Raw genomic sequence first — 24822 nt, forward strand, 5'->3', positions numbered from 1 at the left:
ATGTTCCGCAAGGCGCGGAGAGTGAACGTGCGGAAGCGGAACGACTCGGAAGAAGAGGACGAAGAGCGCGATGAGGAGCCGCCTCAGGAGCCGGCGCCGGCCTCTGGGGCCGGAGGAGAAGGGCCTGCCGAGGCCTCCGCCGTGGCCCTGGCGTCTGCGGGCACCGGGCTGCTGCCTCTGCCGCCCGGCTGCGTGCCCCTCGCCCTGCCCGGCAGCCCCGCCGCCTTCGCATGCGCTGCGGGCTACGGTGCAGCCCTCGGCCTGGGGCTGGGCCTGATGGGAGGCGACCGGGCCGGGCTAGGGGCGCTGCCGGCGCCCTCCCTGCTGCCCCCCCCGCCGCCTCCGCCGCCGCAGGGCAACGGGCTGCCGGCCACAGGGCGGCCTAAAGAGAAGAAGCGGGCTCGGGAGAACAAAGAGGTGCCCCGCGCCAGCCTGCTCAGCTTCCAGGACGAGGAGGAGGGTGAGGCGGCCGTGGCGGGGCTGAATTTGCGCCGTGGTTCTGTTATCTTAAGGCAGTGGAGTGGCCGAGGAACGTGGGCTGTGAGGGGCTGCGGCCAGCCTTCCTGGCGACAGGGATGTGCTGGCAGGGAGCTCCTCGTCGGCGGCACCGGGATGTGCTCCTTGGTTTTGCTGTGGTTTAGCGGGGTGAGTTACTATCACAGCACCCCGACTTGGAAGGGATCCACGGGCGTCACCGACTCCAGCTCCTGGCTGCACTCGTGTCTGGAGTAGCCGGACCTGGATTTGCACGGTTCCAGGTGCTGGACCCAACCTGTTCGGTCCCGCCGGGCCTGTGGTGCTGATGGAGGGTGGTGTTTGCTGTCCTTCTGCATCAAGTTTGCTTTCATCCCGCGTGGATGTCAGGGGGAAGTTCTTTACTATGAGAGTGATGAGGTGCTGGCACAGGCTGCCCAGAGAGGCTATGGATGCCCCATCCCTGGAGGTGCTCAAGGGCAGATTGGATGGAGCCCTGGGCAGCCTGGTCTAGTGTCAAACAGGGAGGTTGGTGGCCCTGCCTGTAGCAGGGGGGTTGGAGATTCATGATCCTTGAGGTCCCTTTCCAACCCTGGCCATTTTGTGATTCTGTGAATGTGTCAGATCACCCGTTCTATGAGTAGACTCTGGGTGAAATGGGTATTTTGTTGTAGTTATTTCCTTACAGATTACTAGATTGTCCTTCATAAGTAGTTGGAAAAGTGACTGAACATTTTCTGTACTTTGATTTATAGCATAGCTGTATTTGTTCAGTGCTCTGGCAGTAATCCTGCCACAGGTACTGTGCCTATGTATGTCCTAATTTACTGATGGGCAGTAGTTGTTACACATTAAAAACAGTGATGAAAAAAGCGCTCTTCAAGCCACTGAGTCCATTGCATCCCAGAAGTTCAGGTTTGATCAGACTTGTTTTGTGTTAAGAGGTCTTGTGATCTTCTGCTAGAGGAGAGTTAATGTGCCTTTTGATATTTTGTTTCAAAGAACTCTCTCTGGTCTCTGAACTGCGGGTTTGAAAACCTGTCAAATACTGAAAACGCAGTGTTATAGTATTTACTTAAGAAAAAGCTGTTGGATTTCCTGCATCCAACTTTGAATTTCTGCATGTTGTTTTTGTGTTGTTTTTTTTTTTTTTCAAACTTACTGCATACCTTTCAATAGGTTGTAGCTCTGCAGGCATTCAAGCTGTCGGTGCAGCAAAAACCAGTCATTCCCTTACTCATTAGTCATACTGGCCTAAGTGTGGCTATGAAGAGAGCGTTAACGCAAAATGCTGAGGCTTCTCGTTTTCTTCTAAGTCTGTGGTCACAATGAAGAATCCACTGCTTAAAAAATAAAAATAAAAATTGCAACAGTAGTGAATACAGATAAAAAGCAGGTCACGTTTGTATACTTCAGCTTCTGCGTTGCTTTTCTGTGACTGTGCTGTGAAAGACCCCTAAGGAAACAAGGAAGACAAGAGTGTTTGTGAGAGGATATGCGGCTCTTGTTGTTACAGTAGTGCAAATGTGCAATCACATGAAATTATGTTCCTAGTGTGCTTCTTGAGATCTACGTGCAAGGGAGGTATAATAGCTAACTGTACTTCTTGGCAGATCTGACGTGGTGTTTTTCAACTTTCTTTTAAAGAAACTGAAGAAGTTTTCAAAGTGAAGAAATCAAGTTACAGCAAAAAGATTGTAAAACAGCTGAAGAAAGAATACAAGGAAGATCTTGAAAAATCAAAAGTTAGAACAGAGGTCAATTCTCCAACAGATGGTAAATGCAAAATTAACAGTAACTTCTCTAATGGCAAAGATTAAGAATTGTAAATACAGATCATATGTTTTCAGGATGAGTTGTCTGTCTTTCTATAGGATTTAGTACTTATTACTAGAGTATATGTTGAATGCATTCAGTTGAACCTCACAAATGCTATTCTGATGCTGATAGAGATCTTTGAATCTCTGTCGGTAGAAATGAATGCTGAAGGATGAAATTTCTCAGATAGCTGCCTTTACAATTCTCAGTAGACTTCAGTAGCTTATGTTTCAGCACTATTTATGTCAGATCCATTTCTTTTCTTCCTATTATTAGTTCAGCACTACTTCTAGTGCTTATTTGACAGGATGTCCTTGCAATGCAGCTTGTCAGAAAGGAAAAAATGAGGGAGTGAGATGTGATGGTTTTTGTTATTAAGTAAATTACTCAACAGTTGTGCGTTTCGCAGTTTGACCTTAGAGCAGAGTTGGTGATCAAGATGACAAGATGAAAGTATTGGAGCAGGTGGACCTTTTAACAGTACATGGTCTTCTAGAACTTGTAGGTAGAGCCTGAGATTTCGGTTTTGTTGTAATTCTGCTGTTGGTTATTAGGAAAATCATTGGTAAAGTATCTTGATATGTTTTCCTCTACCACTTACTTGGGTAGAGTGAAACCTACAACCCATGAGTACAAGTGTTATCTAAAAATCACAGTGATACAGCTGAAGCTTATGGAAGTTGAATGTAATCCCATGGAGAAATTTGCTTTCACTTGATTTTAAGAATCCTAGAATGTTAGTCCTTTAAAAAAAATGCCTCCAAGTGACCTTTACCAAAGAGTCAAATGTAGGCTTTATTGTCTTAACAGTTGAGCCACCACTAGAAAAGACAGGACAGATTAAGGACATAGGTCAAGAAGATGGGACTGCAAACAGCGAACATGGTGAAGAAGAAATGGAAGTTGAAAGTGAAAAGGAAGAAGAAAAAACAAAACCTGGTGGGGCTTTTTCAAGTGCTCTATCATCGCTGAATGTTCTTCGCCCAGGTTGGTTGTCATAGTATGTCTGATATGTTAAACGAATGCTTTAGCCAGTGTTTGTCTTTAATTTGAATGTCTCAGTTACGGGTCTGCGAGGTATCTAAAATGTTATCCTCTATTTTTTCGCCTAATAACTTTTCTGTCGAGCCCCGAGGCCAAAGAAATCCAATTGAGAAAGTAGTTTCTAATTGGTAGCTGACTTGGTGATGGCCTGCTCCCCAAATAGAGCCTCCGTCTGCATGCTCTGAGTCTGCATTTCAGGGGAAAAAATAATTTCCTGGTTGATTCCCAAGTGACTTTTCCTTTTAGGGAAAATTGCATAAAGGTACAGTATGTATGTTATTACATCTGTAGAGGTAGTGCAAGCTCGAGAAGAATATCTTATTTCAAGTATAAAGAGAATATGAACTTTGACCTTTTGTCCATGACTAGTCAAAGTAGTGGTAAAGATTTATTAACGTTTCAAAAAATAGATTTGCAGGGGCTATTCTTTATGTTACGTAAGTAAGCTGCATTACTCTTGTATTAGTGATTTTACTTTTTTTTCCTTCATAAATCTGGGTTTGTGGGTTGTTTTTTTGTGAGTGTTGCCCTTCTTATTTGGTGTCCTTTGTCCCCTGAGCTACCATCATCTGTTGAAATGGCTGAGGATTTTTGTTTCCCTTAAAGTAATAAGAGTTAGGAGCAATATCAGAACAGGAAGTGACTTCAGAGGAATCTCGTTTTCTTCTTCCTGGTGCAACAGTCAGGTCCTGTAAAAGGCGTCCTCTTCTCTAGGAGTATTTCCCAAGGGGACTTCAAGCTTCTGCCATTATAGCTAATGTGAGCTAATGAGAGCAGAGCCAGATCTTTTGGGAAAGATTCCATATCTGAGAGCTATTGCTCTGAAAGTTTACATGTGTAGCTTTTAGGTTGCTTGCAAATGTTTCTGTGAGTATAGATTTTTTTTTTTTCCTCTTACTTTTATTGCCACTTACTAATGTGCTTTGGTGGGATGGCAGAGATGAGTAATAAGGAGTTGTAATACCTGTTTTCCTGCAGTGGGTGGTTAACGCTGTGAACATCTGTCTCTAGGAGAAATTCCAGATGCTGCTTTTATTCATGCTGCTAGGAAAAAGCGTCAAATGGCTCGTGAACTTGGAGACTTTACTCCTGTTGACAGTGAACCAGGTAAAAGCCGCCTTGTTCGAGAAGATGAAAATGATGCCAGTGATGATGAAGATGATGACGAGAAGAGGAGAATAGTTTTTACAGTGAAGGAAAAATCCCAAAGGCAAAAGATTGCTGAGGAAATAGGTAAAATCTTCTCAGAGAGACAACTGGTCAATATTTGCACTGATTTTATTGCAAGTGCACCCTTTCAACGTTTTTAAACAACACATTTTTCAGACTGAAGCCTGTAGTTCATTTGTTTTTTAAGAAAAAGTACTGCATAGTGGAATCTACTTGTAAACTTTTGTGCACAGATTCTGTTCCTTTGGTTAGAAGCATGCGACTATTTAATCTGGTAGAAACTTACACTGAGGAGCAATTAGTATTATTCCTATACTGTTTTAGCAACTAGCTGTCAAAAGAAAACATCAGTTTTTGAATATAGGATTCTGCTTCTTGGCAAAGAAGTGAAATGGCTTTCTGGAGAAGGAGAAAATAGCAAGAAAACAGATCTGTAATATTAGAGAGCTTTACCAACAGTTAGCTGCAAACTTATCCATTGCCTTTTTGCAGTGGAACCTCTGTGATAATGATTCGTGGGCTAGCATGCTTAATTTCTTGTGAAGGGAAAGAGAGAATGCACTGAGAAGTTCCCACCAAAGCTTGGTCTTTTAGGTTTTGGAACTCATGGCCCTTACTATGAATGTGTTAATTTGTTTTTGTTTCCTGTTTTGTCTGTTTTATTCCTCTTCAGGTATTGAGGGGAGTGATGATGAGGCACTGGTGGCAGGGGAACAAGATGAGGAACTCAGTAGATGGGAGCAAGAACAGATACGGAAAGGAATCAACATACCTCAGGCACGTATTTTGTTGTGAGCTGCTCTTGTTTTGTTTCTGCTATATTGGCTAAATCCATTATAAACTAGGGTAGTTTACAGAAGGCTGTTTTGTCTGAGAAGGTCAGTTTGTAACTTCTGATATTCTTTAAAAAGAAATGAGAGATCAGATTTTAAATATTGAGCGTTACCCATTTCTGTAGTCCTCTGTTTGGGATAGATACTGATAGTGTAAGCAGCATATATTTGCAGCCTGAAATAGGGCTAGAACAACGCCACTTGGAAGAGACCTCTGTTCCTATTTGTCAGTGGCTTTAGAGTTTGTAAACAGAGCTTGTTTTCTGGTTCTGTATCTTCTCTTGTGGTATAAACATGCAATTGATATTGGTAGCAGGCTGTGCCATATGTTGTAACAGTGAAGTTGCTTTTCAGTTGAAGATAATGGCGTTTTTAAAAAACATTTCAGAAAAATCCTAACAAAACGCTGATTCTAATAGATAGTCTTAGTGAAATTTAGTCTAGTTCAAAGTAGCTTGTTATTTTAGGAGTTGTAGGCTGGCTAAAATTATTGTTTATGTTTACAGCAAGTTTTTAAACATTCAGAGTAATAACAATGTTAAGACTTTGTCCTTTTAAGAAGGCACTTTTGAGACCTTAGATATTGGAAGATGTAGGGTCAAACCCACATGAATTTGCCACACGGATGGTTTCTGGCTACCATTTTCATTTTATAACATTTGAGATGTGAAACAGCGTGTCTCCTTTTCTGAAGTCTAACACGGTACAATTGCATGTCCTCCTACTTCAGGTTCAGCCAAGTCAGCCTGCTGAAGTGAATAATCTGTACTACCAGAACACTTACCAGACATTGTCTTATGGTTCGTCATATGGCATTCCATACACTTATGCTGCGTATGGATCATCGGAAGCCAAGTCTCAAAAAACAGATAATACAGTTCCTTTCAAAACACCCAGTAATGAGATGACTCCTATTACTATTGATTTGGTAAAGAAACAGCTTAAAGACAGGTAGGACAGACCATCTTTTTAGACTTAAAGACATGTCCCCTAGCTTTCTGTTCCTCAGGCATCTTTTAGTCTCGAGAAAACACAGTTTCATCGCTGGAAAAGTACTGACTGGCACATCCATTAAAAAAAAATATTAAAAGGCAAACAAAAAAAGCTCAAAGTGAAGATGACATTGACACTTTGTTCGAAAGTCTCCCTGGATTGCTTCTCTGGAAGTGAAGCTTTAAATGTGTGACCATTGATCTTGTTGAAGACAGGTCTGAGTTGCATCTTCTGGACGCTACACAATCTTATAGTCAAGAATTGAAAGGCCAGTGAGGTGTTTAGCTTTGTCAGCAGGTTTCATTCTTTTAAATTGTAGATGAAAATCTTATGCTTCAGTAGACAAAGAATTTACATTTTAGTGTAAGCTTTTTCTTTTGTTTAGAAGTTGTAATCTGTCAGCTACACAAAAGGTCCTACTAAATGAACATCCCAATTGCGGAGAGAAATTATTAGTAACGAACAACTTGCACTTTGTCTGCAGTATTGGTTTGTATGCCCATTGTAGTGTTAGAAACTCCACTAGTAATGTGAGTTAGTAGAGTAAGGTAACTGCTTTGTAGGAGCCATAATTCATCTGCATTTGTTTTTGGTTTTTTTCCCCCTCTCTCCATAAAATACTTTTTCCTCTCTGTTTTTCTGTAGGGCTAGCCTAGTAGTATTATAAGTGCTACCAACTCCTGTAAAAATTTGAAGGAGTTAACAGTTTAATGCACTCAGCATAGTCTAGAAAATTAATTTAAATCATTAGCCTCACTGTTTATGTAGAGAGGAGAGAAAGTGACAAGAGAAAAAGAATGTCTCTTTACAGTATTTCCATTTATATACTTAGTACTTGCACTGTCTAATATCTCAACAGTCTGAAGGATAGAGACTTCTGGATGTAAATTTGTTATTTATCCATTGCCTCTCAGGTTGGACTCTATGAAAGAATTGCACAAAGCTAATCGGCAGCAGTTTGAGAAACATCAGCAAAGTCAAGAGGACTCTACCAAGGCAATTGAAAGATTAGAAGGGTCTTCTGGGGGTATTGGTGAACAGTATAAGTTTTTGCAAGAAATGCGAGGGTATGTCCAAGACTTGCTTGAGTGTTTCAGTGAAAAGGTAAGGATGTAAAAACATTCATCTTTTTTTTTAAAAAAAAAAAAAAAAAAAAAGTCTCTTAGTACATGCCAAACACCACATCATTTTTTCAAAAAGTCCCCTGAAAACATGTTCTCGCAAAGGTTTGGTTATTCAAGTGTTGAAGAGGTAGCATCATGAAAAGTAATGTTGGTTGTCAAAAACCTTTCTTTCACAGTGTATCACATTAGTGACTTCAGGATCACCTAAAAACGTGTTTAGATTCTCTGTCTTGAGGGCATTTCAGCTTTACATAGATGCCGCTTTTGGCCTGTGTTGGATAGCAGGTGAAGAAAAATAATGACTGAATTACACTGCCAGTTCTTTGAATGTTTTATGAATGCAATAAGAAACATTTGTATTTTGTATTGTAAGCTTCCTACCGCCAGGTAGTTTTATGGCTTTCTTAGTGCTCTAATGTCTGTAGAAGAAAAATTGTAAGCTTCTGAAGACAATTAAAAGAAGTACATCTTGTAGTGTGCATCATGTAGTGTGGTACTCTTGCATGTTTCTAACTTGAGAACTTAGTCTTTTTTCTTTTATTCATTATGCTAAATGTAGTTAGTTTTCTTTTATATATATATATGTGTGTGTATGTGTATGCAGGCACATACAGGAGCTGTCAAATTCAGTTAGCAGTGTACAGGCTTCATCGTCTTGACTTGAATACAATAGTATGGCATCTTTTTCTTGTATTAGCTGCCAGAATTACTTCAGTGGCTAAAGATGCTGCTTACTTATCTTGTTAGGTGTGAGAGAAGCATTCTGACTGCTGGTCAGTTAGTAACTGTCCATCATTAATGGTTTTGGGAGATTGCCATCTTCAGTCTTGTAAGCTAGAGAAGAACTATGAATTGTGGACAAACCCAGGATGTTTGGACCAGTTAATCTGCCCAGCTAATGAATTAGTTATAAAAAGTACTGTTCACAAAAGAAGCAGTATTCCTGAGTCTCTATTAGTGCGCTAGGTATTAAGGAGTAATGAAGGTACCCTTCTTTTCTTTACTGTTCTATCTTTGCTAGTTGCACAGATGCCTAAATTCTTAATTAAAGAGAAATTATATTCCTTGTCTGAGATAATTGACTTCTGAAACACAAACTTATCTGTATCTGTATTCAGCATTTGCTTTTTAAAAGACCTCTTACCAGTCCAAGAGAACGTCCACACAACTGAAACATCAGAAATATGTTGTTGTGTGGTTGTTCTCTTTGATTGTCCACACAATCTTGTTCTAATATTTTCTTTAAACAAATTGTTTTGGAATGCCTTGTTTTGAGTGAAAACCACGCCTCTTAGTCTTCCAGACTTCATGTAAAACCAGGAAAGTTTACTGTTAACAAGTAGTGTAACAGTTTGTGTCGGTTCTTCTTCAGAAAGTTTTATGTATCTAGCTGTACTAGGAAGTAAGTCAATTCCACTTGTGACGATTAGCTGTTGATAATTTAACAATTAGGCTTGTCAAAGCTGCTTTCTTGTAATATCCTTTTGCTTTCCCAGTTTTATAAGGATTGTATATTTGAACCCTCTTCCCCCCAACTTTCCCAAAAGTATCCACATGCAGTTCCTCAAACTCTTAAGCTGTGACTTTTATCATCTCATACTTCTTAAGGCTGTTTTAAGAAATGTTTTGGTGTTTTTTTCAGTTAGAGGCTGCTATAGTGCCTGTATCTACAGTTGAGTTGCAAAATTAGGATGTCAAACAGTTTAACAGACACATTACATCAATTACAATGTCTTGTGTGTTCCTCAGTTCTTTGGCCAAATAATCTATTTCAGAATTCAGTATTTTTAGCATGACAAAATTACTATCAAATCAAAAGTAGCCAACAGGACATCATAAGTTCTTTTCAAAAAGGGGCTGAGAAGGAAGGAATAAAAGGTAACAAATGATTATCAGGTTTTAACTAAGTATAATAATGAAATGCAGCAGGAAAATATTTTTATTTTTTTAGTGTAGACGTAAATTACTTTCAGCTTTCTGTAGAGCCTGTGGCCCTTAATGCTGTATATTTGAAACAACTGTATTTATCTGTGTTTACAACATAGAATGTGTATATAATAATAATAGCTATATATTATGATTATATTATATAACAGCAACAAGAAATGTATCCTTATGTGCATATATGTAGTAATACTGTGGGGATATGTGTGTGTATATACATATCCTAAATCTGTAAAACCAGGGCCTCCCCTGTCCTTTCAAATATGATGCATTGATGCTCTCTCTTTATTGTATGAAGTCTGGTCATTGTTATTAGTCAAATTCACGTTGATACTGGTCTGAATAAGGAAATTGTTTGCTGAACAAGCACAAATGGGCACACAGTGTACTTGTTCTCTCCAAAAAGAGTCCATTGCCCCAGAGTTTCCTTATATGTTCACAGACTTAGTTTTTGAGAACAAAAGATAACATCATAAAGTAGAACTTCTTTCTCTGATTAACCTTATTTCTGCACCTCTGTGCCATGTTCAGTCTTTTGGGACCCCAGCCAAGCAAGACTATTTTGTCTCTATTCTGATTTTGCAGGAATGCTGAGTGTTATAAATGCTTTGTTCATTGATAAGGTGTGATGGAGACTATAACAGGCCAGGTCTTACAAGATCGCTAGAAACAAGCAATAGAAATGCCAAATCTTGTGATGTTTTTCTCCACAAATGGTAAAACCAAGGAAATGGAACATTTTTGCATCATTAGTAGCCTCTTCGCAAGTAATTGTTGTCAAAATTATGCCTTCAGAGAAGGCTGGGAAGTTGTCATGTGTCTCTTGCACTTTCTCATTTTCGAAAAGTAAGGGATATAAAAAGATCAGATCATTGCAAGCCTGTCTTTGTTAGCATGATTAGATGAACTCTTACTTTACCTGCAAAAGCAATTTGTCTGCATCAGGAAGGGGGATTGAAATTGGGTTAAAATGATTCTCGTCTGCTAAATGTTCAGAGAACTTTTCATTTTTCCTCTCACACTGTTCACAGTGAATGTGTGTGTGGGGGGGGGGAGGGCAGGGGAGAATGTAAAATAAATTGCTGAATTTAAGTTAATAACTTAAAAAACAAACAAAAGAACAGTGAATGAATGAGAGCTCTATAGTAGTCGGTGAAACTGTCAGTCACTCATAAACCACAGTACTGATAAAAGAATGATGGCTTCTAAGTCTCTTATGTTGTAAATGGGAAATATTTTGGGTTTAGATATTTAAATGCATAGTTTTTTCTTGTGTTTTTTTTTTTTTTTAATTATTCTATTTGTTTGTTTATCTTGAGGCAATTATAGAAGAACTTCTAGAGATGCTGTCAAAATTTGTAATTTAACTTCTCAATTTTAGAATTCCCTTGACGCACTTAAGGGAAGAAACTATTTTCTGTGGCAAGCTGTGTTATTTCTTTTTAATTATTATTTATTTTTTTCAAAATTGTCTTGAATTCAGAATGTGCCCTTTCAACAGTGGGATTTTTCCTACTCTCTCCATTCTCTCTGCTTTGTTTGCTCCAGAAGAAAATTGCATGTATTTTGAGCTACTTTACAGCCTTTAATCTCTGCAGACCAGTTTATACCACGAAGAGCTAATATTTCTTTCATTTAATTTGTCCTCTGAAGTGTGTGTCATTCTCAGCTGAAATGGCCTTGCAGCTGTAATGTCATAGTCTTAAATTTTACTGGAGGAGTTTTTTAAATAGCTGCTGAGTCACATTCTAAATTACGTCAGGAAACAGTTTCTGATTTTATCTCTTTTTGGGGAAAAAAAAAAAAAAAGTAATCCTGGCTGGTAGGCAGCAATGAAGTATCTGAGCTAAGGTGGAAGACTGGACTAAACATAGTTTTGGAGGTAAGGAGGATATGGCATAAAAATATTCATACTAGAAGTAACTGACTCATAGGACTTGCTTTTCCAAATTAAGAGATCATGAAAAATTCTCTTTTACGTTTGAGTATTTATGGTGGACTAATTTTAACTTGTGCCAGGAAATGAAATTCTGCAAAAGTAGGCAGTGAATCTGCTATTTAATGTCAGGATATTCCTGCTATCACCTATTTTTGTTGCTCCTGAAATTCAGTCTAATTTGTTTTAAGTAGCAGGTCCGACTGAAGCGTGTATCCTTCAAAGATTATACTTAATGCAGAACTCCCACTATTTGTACAATTTTGATTTTAATGATAGGCTAGAATAACATTTTATTGATTTACCTGTTCCCATAAAGTGTTTATGCACTGTTTTACTGCATTTCAGCAGTATTTTGTTTTACTGTACTTAATATTTCTATACATACTAATAAAAGTTATGGCAAAACAATACCTGCTGGTATTTGATAGGTTAGATTGATTATTTGATCTTTTTTCTTTTTTTTTTTTTTTTTTTTTTTTGTCCTCGTTGGGTAAAGTCAGTTTCACATAAACTATAGGATATTGCTACATTCTTGCTTAAAGACAGAGTGGATACAATGACTACACAATGAGCTTTGTAACAACATTTAAATGCACTTAGCAGGGAAAACGAGGACTTTAAGTAACATTTCACTTTGAAATTATTGTCTCAGTGTTTTGCCTCGTTCAGTCAATACCGATTTCTTTCAGAACACTAATCGTTATGACTGAAAGCTGCCAACATTGTTAAATGCATGTGTTTTCTTCAAGTCGAAATATTTCCTGGTCCAAATGACACAAATGGTTAAAAACAAAAGAGCTTGTGCTGCTAGAAGTGCAGTGACAGTGCTATGCTTCGGAGTAGTGTGGTACCCCAGAAAGCTAAGCACCTGGAGGATTTGATATTACGTAGTGTGTTGTATTTTTACAGGTGCCTCTGATTAATGAACTTGAATCTGCAATGCACCAGCTGTACAAACAGCGAGCTTCCCGCCTTGTCCAAAGACGACAAGATGATATTAAAGATGAATCTTCGGAGTTTTCAAGCCATTCAAGTCAGTCCATCTTGAAGGTTTTTATTATTCATTAAACAACCTTGTTTACTTATTATGGCTAATTTTAAATGTAAATGTTTAGAATATTGACTGCCTTGAAGTTTATCCTAACTCTTGAGGTAGAAACAAGTTTAGATTAAAAGTTCTCTAATCTGTTTTGGTTTGAATTCAAAGCCGCTCTAACTCTGACCTCATCTCTCCTTTCTATTGCTCTTAACTGTGTTTCCTCTTTTCTAGCACTGTGAAATGTATGATGGTGGCAGTGGCCATACTGGTGCCACGTGACTTATGCTTTTATGTCAGATTTTTTTTTTTTTATTTCCTTGAATCTGGAAATTTCCTGTACCATCTACATTTAACCTATACAAAGCTGTGAAATTGGGTTAGAGATTACTTTTACCTGATGCTCTACTTTGTAGGTAGCAGAAGCATTTCATTTCAGACACTGAACTGGTAAAGGAAGTGGAAGAGTCTTGATGAAAATCAGACTAATACAACATAAATTTATATGCATTATAGTTCAAAATTAGTTAAAATACTTGCTTACCATTAGTGTGGAGATGGGAGAGTCTCAATGAGTTTTTTTTGTGGTATCACTTAAGTATGTAGAACACTACAAAGGTGTGTTACCTTAGAAGAAAACAGAAATTCCTTGGGGGAAGTTTTGTTCTGCATGCTATAAGATGGGAAACGTACATTAATAGTAGTTTTCTTTCTGTTTTGGAGAGTGCCTCATTTTTAGAATGGCTTTCTTTTCTGTCCTGTTGCTGACCCAATATCCTATAATAAAAGCCATTTCCTGTTCTGTCACAGTGTTGCCAGAATTGAAATGTTGGTACCATTTGATATCATTTACTGTGTGTGATAAAGCATTGAGCCTTCAGAGTTGGTCATCTCTTTACAGAACGGTCAGCATAAATATTCCTTTATTTAGAGCCCCTAAGCATCACATGTTGGCTTTGCAATTTTACATTAAAAAAGTGCTTGTGAGAACTAGATGTCTAGCACGCTTTTAAACAGATTTCCTAAATGAAGCCTAAAATTGACTATTTTGGACTAGGGTTTGGTGGTGGGATAGTGACAGATATCATTGTTGAGAGAGAGCTTATTTAGCATCTGGAAATCTTGAGAATAAACTGCACTGCATCTTGAATAGTTCGGTTCTTTCCTTCAAATTATCACAGAAACTAGTGAACTAGTGTCAACCTTTGATGTGTTGCGTGGTGCAGACATAGACAATCTGCATTCCTTCATATAGTGTCAGAACACTAAGGAGATAGAAGTTAATTTAGATTGGTCTGCCAAGTTTTGCTTTATTTTTGTGTAAAGACCAGTAGCTTTGAATAACAGCATTTAATTAAAAAAAAAAAAAAAAAAAAAAAAGGGGGGGGGCATGATTTACTCTGTATATTAGGACTCTTAGTACTTCTGGTACAGAGTTGTAATACTAATGCAGAATATCACTGGTATTTTTAATGATAGATCTGTAAATGGGCTAAGTTAGAACATTTGAACTTACTCCTGAAATTTGGATAGGCTTGTGTTTAAATTTTGATGTTTGTATCTTAGGGGGTGGACTTGAGCACTGACTGAGACTCAATTCACTTCTAAAAATTTACCTGAAAAGAGTAACCAGGTTTCCCTGTTAGCTGTGCTATTGTCAGGAACATCTTTAATGAATTGCTGCTTAAAAAGAGGAGGGGAGAGGATCCATTTTCCTGTAGATTTTGAAGCAGTTGAAATTGTAGACAGTACAAAGGATACAGGTAAAGAGGTTATGAATAGAACTCTGGAATATCATACATTCTGACTCTGGTCACTCTTCTCCATCTTTCTTTTTGTTCATTTTATTTTCAGAAGATGCATGGTGAACATGTTTATGTTAGGAGCTCTTTGTGTCTGGGAATATTCAATTTCAGCAATTTCTGTTTAAAATGCTAAGTTTTATATAGTTGTGCACTGTTGTGAGAGGGACAAGAGTGAAGTATGGTGAAAAGATTCTTCTATTTGACATTGGAGTGGAGATTTTTCTGAACCCCATTACTTCCTCTTTTAACCTCTATATTTGCGGATTCTAGGCTTCTGGATGCATCTTACACTTTCTACTTCAAATTACACTTAGTTTAAAGTAGGTACAGGGCTCTTGTGAAACAGCCTACAGTATATTTATATAATCATAGAAAAGCATTTTAATTTTCATCGATGTAATTTTACAGATAAAGCGCTCATGGCACCAAATCTTGATTCTTTTGGACGAGACAGAGTGCTCTATCAAGAACAAGTTAAGCGTCGGACTGCAGAAAGAGAGGCTAGAAGGTAGAGTGCTGGGATTTCTTGTCCATCAGGAGTATTTGCCTGTTCTCAAAATGTAGTTTTCCACTGCAGCATGCTAGCATAAATAGCACTGTTTGTTCCTCTCCTGTGAAGGGAAAAAAACACTTCAGCTGGTATTCTGGGGAGGACTGTTCCTACATATCACAACTTAGCATCTGGAAGTACAAAACAAATGACAATTAGATGATGCTAATTTAGAATTTCTAAGAAACTATAATAAGCCCATTTGGTATCTATGTGGGTTCTGCTTGGTTCCTCTTCCTTCCATTGCTTGAGGCAGCAACACAGTGGGATGTTTGAGGCAGTGACAAACTGGTAGTTATTTTCATTATTATTTATTTTCAACCTGAATTTCCTTGCACTTAAAGTTACAACTGTGTTCGTGATATAGGGGGGAAAAAATGTAATAAGTGCATTATACTGCTGATCCTTTGTAGAGCTCGTCGTAGACAAGCAAGAGAGCAAACTGGGAAGATGGCAGATCACCTTGAAGGCCTTTCCAGTGATGATGAGGAAACTTCAACGGATATTACAAACTTCAATATGGAACGAGGTTAGAAAAGATAAAGAAGCCTTGCACTATCAAATGTAGAAAAGACAGAAAAAATAAAAGTTGACCCTGTACATGTATTTCACCATGTTTCAGAGAAAGTTTAAGAACCATTTCTTACTAGCTTCTCAATGGCTGTAGTTCACTACAGCTGTTAGCTGGGGGTCCACCTCTTTTCTGGGTACCTAGAAATAGTATGAGAGGGAGTGGCCCCAAGATGCGCCAGGGGAGGTTCAAGTTGGATGTTAGGAAGAATCTCTTCTCAGGAAGAGCAGTGAGGCAGTGGCACAGGATGCAAAGGGAGGTGGTGCAGTCATCTTCTCTAGAGGCATTCAGGAACTGTGGATGTGGCACTGAGGAATGTGGTCAGTGAGTATGGTGGCGATAGGCTGACGACTGGACTAGGTGATAGTATAAGTCTTTTCCAACACTAATGGTTCTATGACACGTTTTATGGAGTTCTGTATCAGTATCCAGAAATGCTGGGACAAAAATTTTATAAGCTTTTATTACAGCAAACTTTGCAGATGACAGAAAGTGATGTTGACTGCAAACATTGCAGAAAGGTTCTGTGCTGACTTTTTGCATTTCCCCCATGGTGTTATGATTGGTTTACTCAAAGTAGCCTTAATTGTGCATAAACAGAATACTAGAGGTAACTGTGAAGGCAGTGGCAAAGCAATAATCCTATTACTTTCTCACCTTGAAACCGAGTACAATTATCACCAATGAAAGAAAATTTCATCAAATTTGAAGAAATGTGGAGAAGTAGATTGGTATAGGCCATGTATATAGAATTGGACATGTATATGTGAGGAGGGATGATGCAGCCACAAGAACATTTATTTTGTAAACTGTGAGAACTGGGGGCATGAAGAAAATTACTTTCTTTTTGCTGAGTGTGTAGTAAGAGCACTGAAGTCATAGCTGTAGGCGGTTGTGGAGAGCCAAAGTATAACTAGATTAAAAGGCAATTAAATGAACTGTCCAGAAGTGCATCAGAAGTGCAAACAATCACACCTTTAGTTGCTGGCCTGTCACCAAAATTGCAGATGCATGCAGAGAGCTCTGATTGAACATAGAAACTACTGAAGAGTTGTTAGGTGCGGTAATTCACCTTGCAAGTTAAATGATCTAGATTAAAAATTCTGTGCAGCTGTATTGCTTTTGTAACATTTACAAAATTCTTTACAAGTATTGTCAGTTTCTGAGTAAGCATAGGATATCTGAAGCATTTCTTATTCATTCATACTTCACCCTCATGACAGCCCAGAATGATCACTGAACGATATGGAACAGAGAGATGCACTTCAGCCCCGCTGCCTTTATTCATAGCATTTTTATCTGGGATCACAGCATTAACAGTGCATTTATATAATGTTATCTAACTTTGTACTGACTTCTCTCTACCTGTTATGTGTAGTAGTTATTGTGTGCAATTAACTATTGTAACTGGACATTTAAAACTGACTGCAGCAAAGAATGTCCAACTAAAATAGAGTTAACCCTGGGAGATGTCGGGAAGTGTTGTGTTGTGGTGTCTGCCAGCACCCGCTGTCTGAAGCACTGATTCAGTTGTCACATCTCAAGGATGCCATGCACTTGCACTTGAATGAAATAGTGAAACAGTGTGAGTTGGAAGGTACTGAGAGATCACCTGCTCCAAACACTGGTGCAAAACAAGGTAGCTCTGAAGGTCCACACTGTTCTCCTGCATATGGCTATTTAAGGCAAAATTATTAGAGGATTTAAGGCTACTAGTTGTTGTTGTGTTTTTGGTTTTTTTTGTTTTTTTTTTTTTTGTAATGTTGGTAAGAGTTGGCTTATGCCAGTCATCATTAAAGTCTGAGAGAGGTTGTATATGCAGTAGGTGATTAATCTGTTGCTATTTTTTTCCCTCATGACCAGACCGTATATTGAAAGAATCCAGCAAAGTTTTTGAAGATGTTTTGGAAAGCTTTTACTCAATTGATTGTATTAAGTCCCAGTTTGAAGCTTGGCGTTCAAAGTACTTTGCTTCCTACAAAGATGCTTATATTGGCCTCTGTTTACCAAAGTTGTTCAACCCTTTAATCAGACTTCAGCTGCTTGTCTGGACTCCTTTGGAGGTAAGGTCCTGGGCACGCAGTATTCACAGAAGCTTCTGTATAGTGTGATTCTTTCATACATCTGCAGAGCAAGGTGAATTGTACCTATGCTTCTCATAAATGCATGTTGTAGGCTTGAAGCTTAAAGTGGTCACCTGTCTTGGGTTGAAGTGCTTTTCTGGGGAGTTCCTGCACTATTGCCCTCTATTCAGCTCTCGCCTGCTAGGAATTCAGCAGATGCTGGCACCTTCTCAGGGAGCAATATAGACCAAAAACCAAGTCATGTATTAAATAATACATTTGAGTTTTAAAATATTTCAGGGAAATATGTGATTCTAAAGATGATATTTCTTCAAGAGAAGTGGAATGAAGAAGCCTGTTTTTCATTGGGCTTGTGATCTGTGTCCCTATATTATATATCTTTCTTTCTTCCACCCACCCTTCATACCCCATAGAACTCTGGCTGGCAGTTTTCAACTCTTCCTCATAGTACTCATCACACAGTAATTAGGTAAGGAACATGGGAGGAGCAGGGCAGCACAATTGCAACACAATGTTCCTGGCATGTATTCGATGTCCAGCTTGTGTGTGTGCTGTCAGGAGTAGCCATGAGAGGACAAACAGTTCACCTAATTTTGGCCTCCCATTGTTCTTCCTAGCTGTGAAAGCTCCTTACATATTTCTGCTGCAGTCAGGAGGTTATTTGCAAAGTACTGGTAGGAACTTGCTTTTTCCTGCCATGTTGGCTTTTAGTGGGAAGTATATCAAGAGACACGAGTGCAATTGTGTAAGTTTGTTTTGCTAAGAAATGAAGTTCAGAAAGCAGACTAAGAAGGCAGAAAGTCGTCTTCCTTTTCAAAACTTAACACATCTGTAGCACCTTCTGCAGATGTATCACAAATGACTGAATCTGTCCTCTCTTCAGAAGTGCTTTTTCTTAACTACCAAGAGAATATTTGCAGAAGATGATCTTCTGCCTCCTCTGCTCTGACTGCAGAGGAGGGGAAGCTAGATTCCTCTTCAGAGAACATTCAGAGTGTTTACTTGGAATAAATTAGAGAATCTGTGAAAGGCAGCCTCATAAAAATTAAAACTTTATGTGAATTTTCCCTTCCCCATGCTGGTTTTATTTGAATTCTTAAGTTGGCAAAATAAAGCTTAAGCTATTTGGTGGCAAGATAACATAGAAAATGAAGATTTGAGAATTCTCTTGTGCTTCACTGTTCCCATTTATACATCTTGCTAAGTTTGAAAAAGTACAAGGCAAGAGATTTTTAATTCAGAAAACATCATTTTATAAAGCAGTGCCAATGAACTCTGTTTCTCATATTTCCTTCTTATTTTGCTCAGGGGCAGTTAGTTGTTAAAATAAGTTAGGCAGCAGCTGCCCAAAAAAGTAGTCTTGCTTCAACCATTTTCACTTATGATTTGGTGATTGTGTGGTTCTACAGTGAATTTGTTCATTTGGCTGTTGTTTTTTATTTCTATTATGTTAATGTCTTGACTTCAAATGTCTATTTAGGAAGCTAATATCTTCTCAATTCATTTTATTAGGGCAAATGTCGAGATTTTGAGACTATGTTGTGGTTTGAATCGTTGCTCTTTTATGGCTGTGAAGAACAGGAGCAAGAAAAAGATGATGCTGATATTTCACTATTACCTACTATTGTAGAGAGAGTTGTTCTTCCTAAATTAACAGGTATAATCTTAAAAAAAAAAACAAAGGGGGAGGAGAAGGAAGTTGGTGTTTATTTACGCCAGTAGATTTTACTGCTTTGTAAATTACTGTCCTAAGTGACTGTCCTTCTACCTGTATTTGAGCATTTGCAAAATGGAGTAATTCTTTTCTCTCTTTAATAGTGATTTCTGAAAATATATGGGATCCTTTTTCTACAACGCAAACATCAAGAATGGTAGCAATTGTACAAAAGCTAGTAAATGGATATCCTTCAGTGGTTAATGCTGAAAACAAAAACACACAAGTAAGTTTGTTTTGGTTTTTTCGTAAGTATCTTGGGTAAGTTAAGGAATTTGGGTGTATTTGTAATACACCAATATTGGAAAAAATATCCATGTAGCATGTTTAAGGAGAGTCAAAAAGGAGTTGTTTGGGGTTTCTTTTTCTGCTGACTTATTAGAGGTGGCAAATGAACTAAGACTTGTTGGTTTGCAATTTTTGCTTGAAGGATCAGGTTAAACATAGACTTTTCTTCTTCTCCCACATGTATTGGGGGGGGAGAATCATAATTTGGTGGTGGTTCTTCTGTGAACATAAGAACTAATGTCATGAGTTCAGGTTCTGTGTGTAATGCATTGCCTTTACAGTAATGGGAGATCGACCAAAGTTTGCATGCGCAGGGAAGGTAGCAGAAGATGAAAAATGACAAAACAGCTGATGTCATTATAGCTAATTGTGTAGCCAGGCTTAATGATAAAGTAATTCCATTGCTTTCACTATTTATTGAAGTTGTCAAGTTTCAGCTCTAAAGTTTAATCGTTACAGATGTCTCGAAGACTCCACGTGTGTGCTTAAGTCTGTGTGCCTTTTACTTTTAGGATCACAAATGTTCTTTATTGTTTTTAAAACAATTTCTGAGTGCTTAACTACTAAGCATTACTTTGGCTGTTATTTAAAAAAAAAAAAAATCTGTTTCAGATGCTTTTAAAGGCACTGTTGCTAAGAATGAGGAGAGCACTAGATGATGATGTATTCATGCCCTTATATCCCAAAAAGTAAGTTTGCTTTCAACTGTGGTATTTGACCTCTCTATTAGCATGTCAAGTGTTTTCTGACCATAGCTGGTAAGGTTTTTTCCATACCTCTGTACGGTTCACTGGTTGGATGTAGGAGCAAATTAATTATCATGAGGAATTATCAAGAACGAGCACAGTGGAAGAAGGGGATATTTACAGAAATGAACTTTATGTGGGAAGGAGGAAGTCAATGAACTCCAGACAGAAGTGATGATGTTTGCTCATTAAAGAAATCTCTTACTTTGCAGTGTCTTAGAAAACAAGAACTCTGGTCCATATTTGTTTTTCCAACGTCAGTTTTGGTCGTCTGTTAAGGTAAGTCACTAAATGCATCTGGTAAATTTCTGGTGCAGTCAGCACAGCAATAAAATCCCCTTCATAATTGTGGAAAATGGTAGATGGAAAATTGCCTTTTCTCTAGTTGAAAGAATTCTGAAGTGGGATTCTTAGCCTTCAATAACATGCTGTGCCCTCTTCAAAAGATTGCCAAGTGAAAGGGCATTGTTTTTATTTCTACACTGTGGGTTTATTTGGCACATTCAACAACCAAGGTTTTTTAATGTCATTGTATTTGTCAGAAAAAAAAAAAGTTTTTAATTTACTTTTGTAGTAATTAGAGGATTTTTTTCTGTATTTCTTTAAGTAGCATGAGAATTTTCATGAAAGTAACTTAGATAAATGGACAGTTTTCTGTATCCCCCTGGAAAGCATGTTGCTATTTGTAAAATATGCAGCAGTTTTGATCTTAGTTTACTTGAAATGATGAAGAGTGAAAAAAATGTCTGTGTGTGTGTCAGGTGCTTTATAGAATTGTCAGAGGTCTATAAGAAGCTGTAATTGTTGTAATTTTTATCCTTCTATTGGAAATGTTATATTTCCTTTTTAGCTACGTTGAGACGTTGATTGGACTGCTGAATTCCATAGCCATGCAAACAGAACTTTTATCTGTTTTTTTTCTATTTAGAAGTGAGGGAAACCTTATACTTGAATGCATTTGCAATGACATAATTTACTTTAAACATTCAGCACTGACTTCTTTCACTTTGAAGTAAGAGTCAACTTCTTAAATGCTGTCTAGAGCAAAAAGGGGCATAAAGCTTATTTATGAGAATGTTGTTGTTAAGAGTGGTGCTGTTAACTCTCTTATGGCTTGTGTCTCTTAAGAATGAAGCTGCCCACTTCTGAAAATATTTCTTGGAGCATGGGCCATGTAGAACTGCGCATGCAGTTCTCACTGCGAGGCAGGTATAGATAGCATTGCTGAAGATGAGAAATAGAAGCTGGGAAGCAAGTCCATTATTACTATTTTCTGATGATCTGCTTCGACAGTAAGCTGCTGGCTGTGTTCCCTTCTACAAGGCTGGCAGCAGTTTTCCACAGGCTGTATACCACTGGAGAATAACAGCTGTACTGTTGGCTTAGCCAGCACTTCCCTTCAGGCAATTTCTGTGCCTTTTGTTTCAGTGTGCCTTGAAAATAGGGGTATACTGACAGCATGCCTGGGAATCTCACTGATGAGAGACTGTGAATTTGCCTCTGAGTTGCATATGCTAGGTCTCACTTGACTTGGTATTCACATCAAATTTTGACATCAAAATGGCTTGAAACTTTAGTAGTTTTTTTCAACAATTCCTTGGGCAAAATGTAAGGAACACTGAGATAATGGTTGTTGTACAAGAGTTTATAGCACTCTAAGCTGTTACTTTATGAATTCTAAATACTTCTGGAACTATCAGAAGGCATATTTTCCTTGCTTTACTTAAGCCATACTGCTGCACTTGAAGACTCTCTAGATACTTGATTAACTTTAAGGAGTTGTGACAATTTTAAATAATTATTTTCCCTGTGTTGTATTTTCAGTTATTAGGAAACTTTCTCCAGTGGTATGGAATCCTTTCAAACAAAACTCTCCAGGAGCTGTCAATAGATGGGCTACTAAACAGATACATTCTTATGGCTTTTCAAAACTCTGAGTATGGAGATGACAGCATTAAGAAGGCACAAAGTGTGAGTAATAGCAAACAAAATATTCAAAATGTATTTAAAATTTGACATTACCTCTGAAATCTTGGTTTTGATATCTTAATATTGTAATGTTGATGAACCAAAGAGAGAACCTTTGCTGTCTTACACTTGCAGAGATTCAGTGTTTTACTGCTTGAATTTTGGAGTTGATTTGGGTGGGGGGGAGAGTTCCTGTTTCATTCACTTGTAAACACAGTCTTACCTGGTGACTGAACAGATTGTGTCATTAAACTTCTAACATTTTGATACTTGTTTTTTAAATTTTTTTTCCTGTTTTTTCTAGGTAATTGCTTGCTTTCCTAAACAGTGGTTTGCTAATCTAAAAGGAGACAAGACTATTTCGCAGCTAGAAAATTTCTGTAGATATCTTGTTCATCTGGCTGATACAATTTACAGAAACAGCATTGGTTGCTCTGATGTAGAGAAAAGAAATGCAAGGTAACTTAGTTTGAATTATTCAGTGGCAATACTTGTGCTTTGTTAATTGTATCCAACCACCGGTAAGTATCTCCGTTCTGCTACAAGTCTTTTGGAAGGCTGTTGAATACAAACTTAAAATTTTTTTTGTGGTATGGTAGATGGGGTGAATTTTTAAAGGTATTTGAAAACAGCAGCTGTTGAAATTCATTAAGCATTCATAGCATTTTGCAGTACTCCTTAATGTCCTTGATTGTGGCACATTTTGTAGTTACTCGTTCTGGGCTGCTTCACCTTGTAAACCTGTTGCAAACTCCTACACAATGGCTCCTGAATTACAGATTGTGCTTTTGTATATGGTGCAAAAATTTTGTCTTTGCTTATGCAACCAACTCGATGAACCTGTTTTTTCCTTGATCAGTGCAATTTTACTTGTATCTGATAACCAGCATAATTGAAAGCTTGGGTTAGATGTGTGCATGAATGCAACTGCTATCCAAGTGACCTGAGATGCTTTGTGGTGGGTTGTCTAATCAGTGGTGAACTTCATATCCACACTGTTACACTGATACACATGAACATAACCATATTGGAAGAATGTTTATTATTGTGCTGTTGCACAGGGAGAGGTTGCAAGGTCAGTAGTTTTGTTGTTTCAGAAAACCTACTTAAACTGAAACTTGGATCCCATGCTACCTGCATTAGTCACTCTTGATACCTGTACTTGCCTGAGCCATTGTTGAGTTACTCTTCAATTATTGAGGCTCTCAGTGGAATTAGATCCTTATGCACGGCACTGAAATACAGGGACGGGAATTTCCCTTGTCGTATAGCAGGCAAATCTTGTTTAGGAGTCTCTTTTTCTGTATCAGTTGTTATTTTGTTCCCATTAAGCACATAAAATAAGTCTGCAGCAGAAATATTATTTTGCATAATGAAAGAACAACATATCTGTTCATATAAATCCTAGTGTAGTTGTTTGAAAGAAAAATGCATTAATTTCTCAAGAGAAGGAAGCCTGTTTTTTATCCATACCTATTGATACTAGTTTTCCAAGTTGAGTGCCTTTTCACAAACCAGCTGGTTTCACTTTTAAGATGAATTTTGAACCTCAAGTATTTTTTATGGAACTTGGTGAAAATTCATGTCTACATTCCTTGCAAGACACTAAAATTGTTCTTGACCATTGAGGTAGAATGTTCTTCCCAGGACTGAGCTGGATCTGAAATGCAGTTTGTTGGTGGCCAGCTTCATACCTTTGTAAGGCATGTGTGAAAACATATTTGTTCTTTGTTGTTTGTTAGGGGTTTTTTTTGGCTCAAACATCATTTATCAAGAGAGCTGTGACTCACTGCACACAGTACCATAAATAATCCAGGACTTCTTTCAGTTTATACCGCATCTAGTATTGAATGACTAATTCCTATTTCCTCTTTTCAATTTCATTGCTGAGCTGATGACCAATTTAATTTACAGACTTAGCAAACAGGAGATGATGCAAAGTTACCTGAAACTGATTTGCTGTACTGTCATATTGTGCTTTTCTGTCATTCCTTTTACATGATTGCTCTTTTTATATATATTTTTTTTTTAGGGAGCAGATAAAGCAGATCATAAAGCTTCTAGCAAGTATACGAGCACTGGATCATGCTGTGACAGTTGCAAATGATCACAATGTAAAAGAGTTGAAAATTTTAATAGAAGGAAAATAGACTTTTCTGACATCTCGTTATGAGCTTTAAAACCATTCCTGATGTGTGTAATTTATGTACATATGTAAAGTTTCTTAAACTGTAAAGTATTGATCTTTGTTTTAATACAAAGTGCATTCTTATATACAGCATCCTTTAAAATAAATGACAACGTTGACTTTCTTTGGAGGCAAAAATGAAATTCCAAAGTAGTCACCCTCCCAGAAATCAGGCTTTCCTCAAAGTTTCTCAAAATCTTGTTTACAAAAACACTTTGTACCCACAATTAGTTGTCATCTACTCCTTTGTTTAGTTGTTCCATGGCTAACTGGAATGTGTGTAATATATTAAGTGTAATGCAATGCGTGCATATATTTATACCACCGTGTTACTTTCACACTGGATATGGAGATCTTTTACTGTTGAAAAAGCTTTTCCTTTTTCTAAAAATTACTTGTTTTGAAAATAAAATGATCATATTATTGGTTAACAGGTTAAATCTGTGAAAATCATTTGGCCTAAATAGTAGAGACGCTTCCAAATGCAACCAAACCTTTAAAAAGCAGCTGTGCTGCACTCAGACTGAAACTCT

At 37.9% G+C, this 24822-nt stretch overlaps 1 protein-coding gene across 1 annotated transcript; it reads left to right on the forward strand.

Moving 5' to 3' along the window:
* Positions 1-24251, forward strand: PAXBP1 (PAX3 and PAX7 binding protein 1; the record flags this gene model as incomplete). Its single annotated transcript, XM_079536643.1, has 18 exons — positions 1-460; positions 2122-2250; positions 3103-3279; positions 4348-4569; positions 5180-5283; positions 6070-6290; positions 7247-7436; positions 12249-12372; positions 14589-14688; positions 15144-15259; positions 17165-17364; positions 18898-19042; positions 19204-19325; positions 20000-20076; positions 20346-20412; positions 21958-22104; positions 22406-22560; positions 24134-24251. The coding sequence occupies 18 exons, from the start codon at positions 1-3 to the stop codon at positions 24249-24251; spliced, it is 2874 nt and encodes a 957-aa protein (XP_079392769.1).
* Positions 24252-24822: the final 571 nt, after the last annotated feature.

Source organism: Tetrao urogallus (genome assembly GCF_951394365.1).
Source record: "Tetrao urogallus genome assembly, chromosome: 1".
Taxonomy (NCBI): Eukaryota; Metazoa; Chordata; class Aves; order Galliformes; family Phasianidae; genus Tetrao; species Tetrao urogallus.